The sequence below is a fragment of the Panthera pardus genome, unplaced genomic scaffold, assembly GCF_024362965.1.
Source record: "Panthera pardus isolate Hobbes unplaced genomic scaffold, ASM2436296v1 HiC_scaffold_12, whole genome shotgun sequence".
Lineage (NCBI taxonomy): Eukaryota > Metazoa > Chordata > Mammalia > Carnivora > Felidae > Panthera > Panthera pardus.
This window is the reverse complement of record NW_026526677.1, coordinates 30,537,656-30,551,665: the sequence shown is the minus strand read 5'-3', so window position 1 is coordinate 30,551,665 and position 14,010 is coordinate 30,537,656. Positions and strand designations below refer to the sequence as shown.

Here is a 14,010-nt window from a genome sequence, read left to right as displayed (position 1 = left end):
GAGATAAGAGTTTAGTAAGTCTGTGCCCCTGGCTATCAGTAGGTTCACACAGACTCAATCCCTCCCTCCCAGTGTGGGAATCCCTAGGGAGACAGCACAGGCCCTAAAAACCTGAGAAGCAGGAGGAAACGGAAACAAAAACAAAAAATACAAACTTCTGAACAAGAATAAAACAGACACACCACATTTAACGGCATCGACAAGAGTTACGGTAATAATGGCTCACGTGCCACCATTAAGACTCTGCCGAAGCTCAAGGGTTAATGCTGGGGATGCGGTCATGACGTCATGATGAACAATATTATTGATACTAATAGCAACCATGCATTGAGCATTGAGATGCTGTGCTAAGTGTTTCACGAAGCACTAAGCATCATCTAATATAAACTTCACTATTACCTAGTGAAGCATATATTACTATGATTCCCACGGTAAAGCTAAGGCACTAGTGGCAGAGAATACATCCAAGCACATGCAAGGGGCATGGGGGTGGAGAGACAGACTGGAATCTGGACACACTGGGGTTTTTTTTGGTGGGGGGAGGGCGGCTTTTCAAATGATTTCATTTTTTAAATATTTTTAAATGTACCTAGATTTCTGCTGAGTAACACTCTCCTCCTGAGTTCTCCCCTCCAAAATACGTGTGTTCTTTCTTCCCTCTCTCATGTTCCTCTGTTTACAGCTTTATTAAGATATTAAGTCCAGCAGTGGCTCCTGCAGCCCGTGGTACAGCACCTCGCAAAACAGCACTGTTTGTTTATAAGGTGACACAACTTCCCGCAGAGTGTGGGGGCATGACTAAAATCCACTAATGGCCAGAAAGCTCATTTTAATTCTACACTTAACAAAATAAACACCTCATAAAGGCAGGTAAGCAGAAGCTACTTTTCACTCTGGACTGCTTTGTCTTAATAACCTTTGAAAGGAAGGAACCGACTGTGGGGAACGGGCTCTCGCACCCGCAAAATACAATTATGGCGCAAAGAGACTGTGATAAAAGCAAAGCCCCTCATGTAAAGTTAAATTATTTTTTTTCCTTAAAAGGGGGCTACCTCTCACAACCAGAGATCATTGCTAAATTGCAAAGGTTCTTTCTCTGCAAATTCTGGCTCCGTTAGTGGGATCTACAAGCCTGTCTCAAAAAAACAGGGCATTTGATTTCCCTGAAACCAATTCCCCAAAGGGCTGATTTTCCCCCCTCTTTTGTCCACAGAAAATGAAGTTCCATTCACATGTTGGAGGAAATATTTCAAAACATTCCCTTTTTCCTCAAAGTGCAGAATTTATGGTAACAGATAATTAACAACAAATGACAAACAATCTGAGCAGTAAAGGTCCCAGTTTGGTTGCCAAGATGATGGTATCAAATTCCAAGATAAACAGTGGAGCGTGCCGGCTGCCATTAACGCGGAGGGGTCGAGATGGAGAGATGCAAAACAGACGAGGCATCCACCACCAAGGGGCACAATGTGGAGCAAACAACCTCCCACAGGGTTATTATTCCCCTTCCGAATTCTCAGGAGTGTCACGGGTGTGGGGGTAGGATGGGGCTCACTCCACTGCACTGAACAGATACCCAGGCCTTTATATTTCACATGGGGAAAACATTAGATGCTTCTTTCAACGGCATGATGGAAAAATGAGGGCTTAAAATCCTATAGGAGTTAACACCTCCTTCCTCGCTTGTTCTTCCCAAACATCTGCCCTCCCCATCTTCTTTTCTCTAAATCTGTGGAGTCAAAATAGGTTTCAATATTACCAGTTGTGCCCACAATGTGAGGGTTAAGAACAAAGTGAAAACAAGTTAACCTGTAAAAGTCAGAATCTGAGCACAACATATGGTAAGTCTCCTAAGATACTAACAGACGGCCAACCTTGGGAAATCGCAATTTCAGATATTCTTAGATTTCTCAAAAGCCAGTTTATAGTTCGTTATTTGTCAAATCGCTTTTTTCTAAAACTATTGAAATACAAACCTAAAGTCTGATTTACCTAAAAGGACCTAACAAATCGTTCCCTCTCAGAGATCAAAACAGGTCAATGTGTCAAAAATTGCCATTCGGATCCTTTCAAGGGCTGGATTCATTCATATGTGGGGTGGGCAGACACACTCCAGAAAGCAAAGGTGCAATTTGTCTTATCTCCCTATTGACTGATGTTTAGGGATGCTGACACTCTCCTGGTATCACAGTCAAGCCCAAGGCCAGGAACATCATAATTACAAGAATGAGTTATGATCTAATGAATATATCTGCTAGTCTGTCTGTCTGTCTCTTTCTCTCTCCCTTCCTCCCTCTCTCTGTCTCCTTCACACCTACTCCCATTTCTCCTCTTCTCCATAAAACACACATCTCCTCATTATATTCCTTGCCCACGCAAGCAGGACCAGTATGCAAAAGTTGGTAACATTTTTAAAAATGGAATATGTTAAATATAAGGAAAGACCAAGGGCAATGGGTATATTTGTGATTTCAAAAAGAAAGTATCTAATACAGTCTGATAGGCTTCTGTAGTTATCTTTGAAGTCCTAAGGCAGAGCAAAATGAAACAAAAAGAGGAGTATGTTCCAAAACTCAGAACTAAAATAGAGCTAGTATACTGTCTATGTCATAGCAAAAGGCTAAATCAGGAAATTAAGGAAACATGCTTAGCTGGTGGAAGACTTAATTTTTTTCTTGATTTCGGTTTCAAGTCTTTGTGCAAAACACATTTTAAACTAAGTGTGCAATATGTAAACGGTTTGAAACTTGGTCTGTGGCCCAAATACCTAAAACCAAATACCACAAGTAAGCCACTTTTCTTAGCCAATCAGTATAAATGCCAAAATAGCCCACCGCAAGATGGGAAAAGATATTTTTCCAATCCAAGAATTATCAAATCTTTGAGCTGGAAGGTTTCAGAGGCTTTCTGCACAAAGACATAAATGGGCTTGAGTAGAGTCTGTGTCACGGCAATCTTTCAAGGAAGCCACTACCAAAAGAGGAACCAAGAATGGTTTAATTCTCACTTGGAATTTTAAAGTTCAATAATATCAAGTACTGAACATTTACCTGTTTGCTTTATTAATGGCACTAGCTTTTCTTTCTCTTTTCTTTTTTCAACTGCTGTCAAGAGCTTTACTACTTAATATAAAACTGCACAAAAATTTAAACCCACTAGAGGGGCTTATATTCTTGATTTGTGGTAAAAGAAGAAAATACGAAAAGCCTGCAAAAATGCATTTTCTTATGTACATTTTACCCTTCTACAGGGACAGAAATTGAAGGGAAAAAAAACCTTCAAAGCAAAATAGAATAAAAATATGCAGACCCAAATACTGCAAGGGCCAATAAATCCAACAGAGTTTCCTCTTTGCAGAGTTAGTGTTTCTACACAGACAAAGCCTCCAAGTGTACTTCTGCATTAAAGAAAAAAAAAAAAAAAGGCAGACTAACATGGTGGTCTGCAAAAGGGTGGTGGTTTTGTCCATACTGATAGTGAAATAACAGTCCAATCATGCCAGGATGGCTACTGAAACATCTAGTTTGCAGCAGGCAGTGGAAGTCTAAAAGGGAATAAAATATGGAAGAATAGAGCTGAAGAAAAACTGAAAAGGAAGACAAACAAGCTGATGAACAGATCTTTGGAGACGCAGCAAGCTTATTTTCCTTTTTAGAAATAATTCAGAATGACCTAGAATTTGCTAATCAACACATGGTAGATCCAGTGACATTGGTTTTGCTTCGATATCTTGAAATCTACACAGTCATAAGCTCTAAAATCTCGGAATTAAAATTAAATATGTCTCAAATACAGACTCCCTATTGCATAACTTCCTGGTCAGCCATTTTGTATGCTTGTCTCAAAACATCTCCATGAAGGAAGTTTAAAAAAAAATAAATAACAAAACCTGTACTTAGAGCAGGAGACAGATTCAATCCGTAAAGAGAGGGGATCTGGTGGTTTCCCAGTTTCAGGATGTGTCTATCTATTGTGGCCACACTTTCCCTTTGAATCTTTCTTTATCTCTATAAATAGAAGTATTTCAGAATTTAAAAACCAAGTAGATGGAATCGACTTTATTTGTCAAAATTCTTTACCCTCCCCGAAAGTCAAGAAACCAAAAAACAAACAAAAAATACTACCTAGTTATACAACATACAACCAGGTTCTAAGAACAAATCCATATGGACAAAAAAAAAAAACTATCTAATTTTAGGTTGCCTTTTTAATGCTTGAATGCAAACAAAGAAATCTACAGAACAAGAAAAAAGTCAGCTCTAAAATGAAGTCAAACTGTCACGGACCACAAGACCAGTACCCTCAGGGAGTATATAAGAAAAAGAACTTATTTTTGAAAAGAAATGAGAGAGGAAAAGAAAAATACTCTGTGTTTACATAGGAGTGCAAACGAAAAGGGCCATTCAGCATCTCCACGATGAATTTCAGATTGAAAACATTAACAAAAATTATGGCCATGCTAATGTGCAGGCCAGTGATAAATCTCTAATGAGAACGAGTGGCTTACCATGAGAAAAAAATGTTTAGAATTTTTTTTTTTCAAACAGCTAATGCAGCCCAGCTCCAGAGCAAAGGATGAATTTCTATCTTGTTAGTCAAGTACAGTTTCACAGAGCCCCAGACATTCATTCATTCACTGATAATACTCTTCCTCTGGGGTGAGTGTTAGGGGGTCATGTCTCCTCTCCCTCTCCACCATATCCCCGTGATGCCTCACTATTATATCCTTTTCCTACAGAATACTACTAATGATGAGGGATTTATGTTCTTAATTCCAAACAGATCTAAAGAAAAGAAACAGAAGAAATCTGAAGCTGCCAGACCAGAGTAGGAGACAATGACGCCAAAGGGCATCAAGTCCTGGAATTAAGAGAAGCCCAATGTACTATATGACCATATATTTAATTAGTGACCAAGGCAGGACTACCATATAAGTTCCCTGAAGTACTATCAAGTAGTCCACTACTGCAAGCTATTTCTTTACACAAGTGAACCTGAAAATACTAGACAAACTTCCCTTCAGGTATAGGATGAAAAAGGAGGCGGCGTCTTTGACACCTGCCCCCACCTTCCCACACATGTGCAAGTTGAATCAGACTGAACAAATAAACAGCTTTTGGTCAATTCCTTGATTATAACATAAAATAAAGCAAGTGCCACCCAAAAAAGGTGGACCCAAAGAAAGTAGAAGATTTACATTTGTGTCAGCCTTTGGTGCAAATCTTGCAGACAAAGCAGAAGGACTTGTAGACACATTACATTTTTATCATTCTTAAAAAAATGTTTTTCTCAAAAAAGCATTACATCGTTGTTATAAAAATGAGTCAAACCACATACAAGCATATAAAATAAAAAACGAAAGGTCTTTACCCACCACTCCCTCCCCCAATTCATTCCCTAAATAATCACCAGTAACACTGGTGTTCCTTTCTACATACTTGTATATTTTTTTAACCAAAAGGCACCGTTTCAAAATTCCCTCCTATAACTTTGTTTTTGCATCTAAGGATGCCTAACATGGGCCTGAAATAAACAGTTACTTCCCACCACAAAACATGGAACTTCAGATCACACAAACAAACAAAATCCTATAAGAATTGAGAATGGAATCACCAAGATACCCTAAAAGCTTCAGGTCAGTTTTGACTCACAACGTCCAAACAAATACTGACAAGTACTATACAATGCAATATAGTAAAAAGAACACAAGTTGGGCTTGTCAGATTTTATACAACCAAGAATCTCCGGAAAGGAAGATGTTAAAGCGTATCTCATGCTCACCAGTTTGACACAAGACCATACAGACAAGATCATAAATATTATCACAGCATCTAGTTATCCAGTGTTATCTTTCAGGCACTATATGTCATATGCTTTATCTCACTTAATACACACAACTGTCTTAAAGGGTCGTTCGACCCATTTTACAGACGACAAGACACAGTCATTTGTCCATCATCACTCTCCAAACTAGTCACTGGCAGGATCAACACTTGTATATAGATTTCTGATCTCAGACCACATTCTCAGCTATTATGTGAACATTGTCTTCATTCCCTAGCCAAAGCTCTGGCCCTTTGCACTCAATCCTGATTATAATTAATTCTTGATGCTTCTGTGTTAACCACAACCATAGGTGAGGAGCCTAAGACACTGATGGGGGTACAAGAACCTGAGAACAGGCAAAGAGGAAGAAGGCCACAGTGATTTCACAGAGAATAACTAGGCAACACTCAGTTCACTGGATTCCTTCTCCCCTTAGGACTGTCACTCCCAAGGAGTAACTGGAAGTTAAGTGAGGTAATCCTAGGTTGTGTATAACCTTGACAGGCACAGAGAAGTCAGAACACCTGCCAACCCTGATAGCCAAATATCCCATTCAGAAAAGTTTGCTGGGAATGATTCCTTGAGGAAGATAGGACAAAACTTACCAGTGACTTTCTTATTTATTCACTTATTTTTACTCCACTGATTTTCAAAATGAATTGAGACAGCTTAGAACAAAAAAATGCAGACTCAGTAAAACAATCAGTAAAAACAGCTAAACAAATAATGAGTATTAACTATGTACTAAGAACTCCTCTAGGAATTTCACAAGTAATAACTGCTTTAACCTTCACAGCAACCTTTTGAGATAGGCACTATTTTTACCATCCACATTTCACAAATGGAAAAAGAAAACACAGAGAACTTAATACATTTGCCCACAGTTGGTTACACAGCTAGTAAGTGGTGCAAACCAGGTTTTAAATCTAACAATCATATTCCACTAGAGATGTCAAACACCATACTACGCTGCCTCCCAAAAACAAGTGTAAAAGAGCATGAGCAGAGTGATATTCCAGGGGTGTTGACAACTGAAGACAAAGACACGCAAAGTGACTAAAACTGAAAATAAAATATGGTGTGAGCTTCCCAGCAACCAAGCCTTAAAGACAAAGGTGAAGAATTAACCTCAGTAGGGTGACCAACCCTCCTGGTTAGCACAGCACTAACGGGTCTCCCAGAATACAGGACTTTCAGTGCAAAAGCTGAGATGGCTGAATACCCTCCTAAAAAAGTTTTATAGTATCTTATTGGGCCTCAGATAATTAAAAATATACAAAATTCTTATGATGCTTTCAAACCTACATTGGTTCCTTCAGCGCCTCCTCCCACCAACATTAAAAATACTAAATACTGAATGATTTTCTCAACATTCTGCCTGGGATGTTGAGGATTGTAGGGATGTGTGGGACTGAAGAAAATAATGGAGGGACTGTAGAAAAATGAAGTTCTGTTGATTGTTGGTTTTCAATCATCACATCTAATACTACATTCAAGAATCTGAGTAAGAGGGGCACACAAATTCTTGGCTAAATTCTGCCCTGTCAACTCTAGCTGTACTTTAATATTCTTTCCCAAGGTCACATAGGATTGCTTTCTTTAAAAAAATCTTCCTTGAGATATTACCATTTGCAAAAAGCACAGACGGACCTAGAGGTATTACGCTAAGTATACTAAGTCAGACAGAGAAAGACAAATACCATACAATTTCATATACACATATATATATATAGAGAGAGAGAGAGAGAACGAGCGAGAGAGAGAGAGAGAGAGAGAGAGAGAGGGGGAGGGACTCTAAAAAGCAAAACAAAATCATAAAAAAACAAAAACAGAAACAGACCCAGAAATATAAAGAATAAACTGATGGTTGCCAGAAGGGAGAGGGGTGGGGGATGGGCAAAACGGGTGCAGGTGAGTGGGAGATCCAGGCTTCCAGTTATGGAATGAATAAGTCATGGGGATGAAAGTAGAGCACAGGAAATATAGTCAATGGTGTTGTAATAGTATTGTACAGTGACAGATGGTAGCTACACTTGTGGTGAGCATAGCATAAGGTATAGAGTTGTCAAATCAGTATGTTGTACACCTGAAATGAATGTAACATTGTGTGTCAACTATACTTCAATTAAAAAAAAAATCTTCCCTATGTCACAGGCAGAGATGCAGGCCAGTGGTTCTTAGAAAGCTTGGTGACAGCCTCGTCAGAACTCACAGGAGAAACCAAATCAAGACCAAGTAGTAAATCTCAAGTCACTTGAAACAATAGCTTTGAAATCAGTGATGATCTTGATGGAGATGGGAAACAAGTCTTATGTATCCCCTTATAGCAACCCCTTGCAAATAAATGTTGTGTTAACAGCAATCTTAATCTCAGTATGTCAGAGCTAAAAAGATCCATAGCTATCATTTACTGCAAATGTGTACAGATGAGTAAACTGAGGCATGGAGACGAAAACTAAATTGCCAAGGGTGGGTCACAAAATTGACGTCAGACTACCTGAATTAAATGGGAAGTGAAGGATTCCTTAATTAAGGCAAAAAAAACCAAACAAACCCATAGTTTGTGTGAAAGAAAACAACAGATCATTTAAGGGACCAGAATTGGAATTCCAGTTCAGGTGATCCATTACAGGTCTTCATGGACCTCAGTTGCAAATGAAAAAGGAAAGGAAACATTTTAAGGATCCCATGCAAAATAATCAACAACTATTCAAGTGGAAAAGACAAAGTATCTTTGGGGAAAAGGAACAAGCCTCTGCCATGACATGTTGAAAATTTCAGAAAAAGTGAAGGAATTTTAGACTAAGTATTTTATGGATATTTTCCAGACAATATAAGTTTCTATTTAGAATAAGCCCATTTTTTTAATATAAAAGAAATATAACACGATCACATGTACCCGAGAGACCTGCATGCCTAGACTGTGCTGGGGCACCAAGCAAGGAAAAGTCAAGCCAAGGAAAAAGTGAGCCAGCAGCTTCACGGTACACTCACACCTTCGTACAAACACTCAAAATGTTAAGAAAGAACAGAAAAATTCCAATGAAAAGCTCCAAATCTAAGTCACAATATCTCATCTCAATGCACAGTCAAATCAATGGATCACTCAATCAACCCATCAATCAGTGTTTCTGAACAACTGTTACACGCTCTCAATCATTGCTTTTAGGAAACGAATAAGGGAGACAGAGATAATGATGCAGGTGATAAGGGCTGAAATAACGACCAGGGGTGTTGTGTTGGGAAGGGGGGGGCACAGTCAGTATGGACTAGGAGACATAAAAGAGGTTTTACAGATGCAGAGAGGCCTGAACTGGCTCGAGGTATCTGATGAGCAGAACATAAATGTGAGTGTCTCAGCCATGAGAAGCGATGAAAGCAATGGCACCAAGAAGGAGAGGCCCAACGTGTGCTCAGGTGACTGTGAAGCAACTTACATGGTTGGAACAAAGGGTTCAGGTGGGATGCCCTCAGCAGGTGATAAAGGTGAAAAGGCAAGTGTCCTCTATTCTAAGGTGGGATGTCCAGTAAAAGGGCTACACAGCTATCCAGGCTACAACTACAAAACCCAATTCGCAAGCGAAAAAAAGTTTCAAAAAAGGTATAATTTGATCCTTGGAATTTCTCATGGCTAGATCTAGGCAGATTAGTTCTAAGGTTACATGCTTTTTTAATATCTCTGTTCATTCACAGTTCACCAGCAGAATCTTATGGTCATGGATGAGTAAAGACTTAAGGTGATATTCCCTATCAGGCATCTTCCAAGGAATTGGAGGCAAAACATACTTTCTTTTGCCTGAAAGGAACAGAATCCACAAAGTTCTTTGTGATTCTTTAATACAAAATGTCACACGAGCAGAACAGAGCTAAAGGTATCCTAAGTCCAGCTTGCACAAATTCTATAACATATTTGAAGAAAAAGAAATCATTAGGAGCAGAAGAATAAAAGGAAAATTTTGAAATGAACTGAGTTATTGTTCAGAAAAGCCATTTTAACAAAGGAAAATCTTATTCACCTTAAAAACTTTTCCTTAATATCATGTTAACAAATCCTTCATCATCATGAATATATTCTGATTTAAAGAAAGTATAAAATTCTTCAAAGATAGGTTAGCACTAACCATTTCCAAGGATTTCTTTCTCTTTTTCTTTTTTCCAGAAATCCCATTATAGGTAATTGAGTGGCTCTACAGAATATACTTGCAAAGTAACATCCTAGTATTTTCACTAATACCCAGGCAGTCAAGAAAGATCTTTTTGTTTGGCTAGTGTTTCTAAACTGAGGCGGGGGGAGGTATGTGGATGTGTTCTGTATGTGTGTGGGGGGGGGGGGGGCCCTACTATTTTTTAAATGCTCCAATAAAACAAATGCTAAAAAAAGAGCTTGTGACTTAGGCCCCAAGTTCAGTTCTGCCAGGAATGGAAAAAACAGTCAACAGAGCTCTAACCTCCTTTCTCTCTTGACTATACAATGGTTTTCAAAGAGGTTTAGTCCTACTATGAAAGACTCACGTTAAGACACTGGAAGGGTCTAATAGAGAATGAACACCAGGCATTGAATAAACCAGGGAGATGATGACCTTTTGCCCCTTCTGATGAGAGCCCAGCACATCCTGTAGCAAAGGAAGGGAAACAAGCTGGTATACACCAGGTGCTGCAAAACCCTTGCCTCTGGGTTTCTCCCACACTCTGTTCCTTAAACAGTTTAAAACTGAAACATGACTTAAATAGTATTAGGGAGCGAGAGAAAAGTACAATTCCTGGAACCGACTGTTCCACTGTCCCTTAATCCTTTGTTCTCCATATTGTTGGAGTCCTGCAGCATGCAGCACACGTTCCACCAGCAACAGGCAAGACAATGGATTTAGCAGTGGCTGGACAATTAGTCCCAATTAGGCCTATTTCTCAGCTGAATGTAAAGGGGTAGTGGGGTGAGGTGTGGGGGGAAAAACTACAAAAATTTTAAAGAAATATTTCATCATGGAGGCAAACAATGCAACATGAAGCAAATTGAACCAGGGGTCAGAAGACTCTGCCAAAAGTCACTGTGTGGCAGTAGGCAAATACCTTAACCTCTCTGTTGTCCACAAAATGTGGGCAACCAACCACCACCCCTTAGATCTGACGATCTCAAGTCAAATTATGGTTGAAAGTACTCTGAAAACTGAAAAGGTTACACAGATGTAGAGTATTCCTCTGAGCTGTCTTGGAACCACAGATACCCATCTGTTTTACGAATCACATAACTTTTATTCTCCCTGACAGAAGTCATTAGTGACTTTCTTATTTTACTTCTATTTTCTTGACTGATAATTTTTTTTTGGTTCACGAGTGATACTTACATATGTACATGTGGCGGCTGGAATCTGCTCTGGTTGATGTTGTAGTGTGTGAATGCCTGGGTGGGGTTTGAGCTGTACTCATCCACCGTTATGGTAACTTTGCCTTGAGAAGGAATCCCATGAGCCATCCTTCCTCCCTATAGGCATGAGCAATTCACAACTTTCCGGAGCAAAGGATGGAAGCAGGCATGGTGTGTTTCAGCCAACCTCTGAACCCAAGGATCTACACATCAATACCACTGTGCGTTTCTGAAAAAAAAAAAATTATAAAATGAGAACAAAGAAAAAGAAGGTGTTTAAGAAACGTCAGCTAGGACACCGGGATGTGCAATTGGCTCAAGAAAAATCTGAATATGTGTTGTTGCCTCGTGGATACAACCTTTTCCAACCCTCACCCTGCAGGTACTTCAGAGTGGACACTGCAGTCCATCTAACACTGCTGGCTGCTAGCAAATCACTTCAGCGGTGTTCAAACTAAGATTTCCTCTTTAATTATAATTATGGCACTTAACATGAATTACGGAAGGGGCATATCCACAGTTGCCATGGTGTCTAACTATAAATGGTTTGTGCTCGAAGTGGAGAATCTTCCAAACCTTCCCTGCTAATTGGAATGTTTGGTCTGTACAGAGTTGATGTCATAGAATAATTTGAAATCTCAATGCTTAACACAGTCATATAACACAATGACCAGTGTAAATTTAAAATGCTGCACTTATAGGGGCGCCTGGGTGGCTTAGTCGGTTAGGCATCTGACTCTTGGTTTCAGCTCAGGTCAGGATCTTACAGTTTGTGGGTTTGAGCCCTTTGTCGGGCTCCGTGCTGACAGTGTGGAGCCTGAGCACTCCTGCTCACTCTCTCTCTCTCTCTTTCACAAAAATAAAATAAAATAAATAAATAAAATAAAATAAAATAAAGTAAAATAAAATGCTACACTTACAATAGATACCAATGTGTAATTATAATACATACATAATATGTGCATGTTACACATAATTTTTTCTTTCACAAGCAGTTCCCCACAAACGTAGGTACTCAACGCCTGGTATACATATGTACTCTACTCTGGCCAAGAATCTTATGGTAAGGCAAATCGTTCTTGCTAAATGTAATATAATTTCTTTAAACACTCCAGTCACGTGGGGGAAAGTTAAACACATTTAGGCTTGGACCACGACTCTGGATGCATTCATTACGGCCCCTCTTAAGAGCCCAAAGAGAACACTGAAGGGGGGCAGCCATTACATCTACCATCTCATTCTTGCTTGGTGCTGTATAATTCTCAGTAGTTGGTTTCATTCTTTCAAAATTTCCATTAGTTTTTATTATTTTTATAAGTGTCAGTATATTATTTGCTGTGCCGGCTTCACAAATGAGGATGTTTATTTCTACAGCAGGTATGCAAAGACTGAGAGAGCAGATCCCTGCATTGAGGCTGTTGCAATTGATCAATGCAATAGAGAAGAAGCGGGGAGCATGCTCCTTGAGTAACACTTGGGCGTAACCCACGTTCTTACTTTAAGTGCTCCACATCAGAATACGTTTGCCATGTGCCCCATTAAGCTCCGGGAATCTTAGCTGCTATCTCAAATAAAAAATATTTAGAAAAATAAGATTAGATTTAAATTTGGCATGAAACACCTTAAATATCAAGCAAAAGGCAGATGGCCTGCCATAGGCCATTTATTTTATTATTTTACAACCCGGGGGTTGTGTAGTCCTCCATATGCTAGCTGGGCTAAGAAATTCCACAGTGTTCCACTCAAATCATTGCCTTCTTCATATTAGCAAAGCAAGCTAAATAACACCCACCTTGCCTTCGTTCCTAATGCACAAGGCCACTGCCAAAAGATGAATCCCTGGTGTTCTGGCATTTTAAACAAAGTGTCACTTTGGGTTCTCTTTCTTCTTCCTGACTTCATGGGAGGTAGAAGTCCTTTAAGCACCAGATGATAGACAACCAGGCCAGTAGGATTAACTAAATTAAAATCTTTCCCTGCTCCTTTGATGCAAGATATCTATGAAGAACTGCTTACAAATCATAATGTAGCAGTTTTCATACCAAGTTTGCAGCTGTTTCCTTAATTTCCCCCACAATTATATTTTACTGTTATTTTGCATAACAGTAAAACACAACACCTGCTTCAAATTGCAGTCCTGTTCTAAGTACTGTAATTCTCTTTTGAGACACAAAGTACCGAGACACTACTGAAGCGCAAAACTGCATAATTGCGCCACGCTGAAAAGTAAATACAAATGAAAACATCTTCCTGTTATAGAAATGACTGTCATTAAAAAGAATGTTAGCCATCAAAGCACAGAGGGAAAAAAATACGCATTTTCAGACTGCGGGAACTTAGTGTTTGCATAAATTAAAGAGTGGTGTAAAAATTACATGGCAATTCTTATGTTCCTGCCATCAATGTCTATTGTGTGAAATACAAGAGCATTAAGAAGCAAAGGAAACAAAATTCATGTCTACACCACTGTGACCTCTCAGTCACAATCTCTGCACTCTGTGCCACAACCAGTTTAAATATTTCTGGAGCAAACTCACTAATTAAGCTAAGCAAAACGGCCTAGAAATAAAATTTACACACCTATTATGTAAATATCTAGGCAATGACTTATAGTAGTTAGCATTAGACCCTCCCATTTGAAGCAGAGAAGAGAACTTAGAAGGTGATCAACTCACAGTCCTAAACAGTCCACTCGACCCTAAAGTCCAACTAGGATTGCCTTTTCTATCAAGTGAACATCTGTACCTCTTCGCACCTTTGCCCCAGCAAGACAAATAGAATATCTTTTCATCAGCAAGCACAGGCCCCTGTAACTCTGACGG

The 14,010-nt window shown here is 39.3% G+C and overlaps 1 protein-coding gene across 4 annotated transcripts in view; it reads right to left on the bottom strand.

The window, feature by feature from the left end:
• The window catches only part of MPPED2 (metallophosphoesterase domain containing 2), a 175,490-nt gene that overhangs the window by 157,859 nt on the left and 3,621 nt on the right, over positions 1–14,010 (bottom strand). For all 4 annotated transcript variants that reach the window (XR_002081917.2, XM_019456593.2, XM_019456596.2 and 1 more), the window contains exon 2: positions 11,169–11,417. Coding sequence is in view for 3 of the 4 variants with exons in the window: in XM_019456593.2 (XP_019312138.1) it covers positions 11,169–11,296 (128 nt within the window). In the remaining variant the exon portion in view is untranslated. The remainder of the gene's footprint in view (positions 1–11,168; positions 11,418–14,010) is intronic.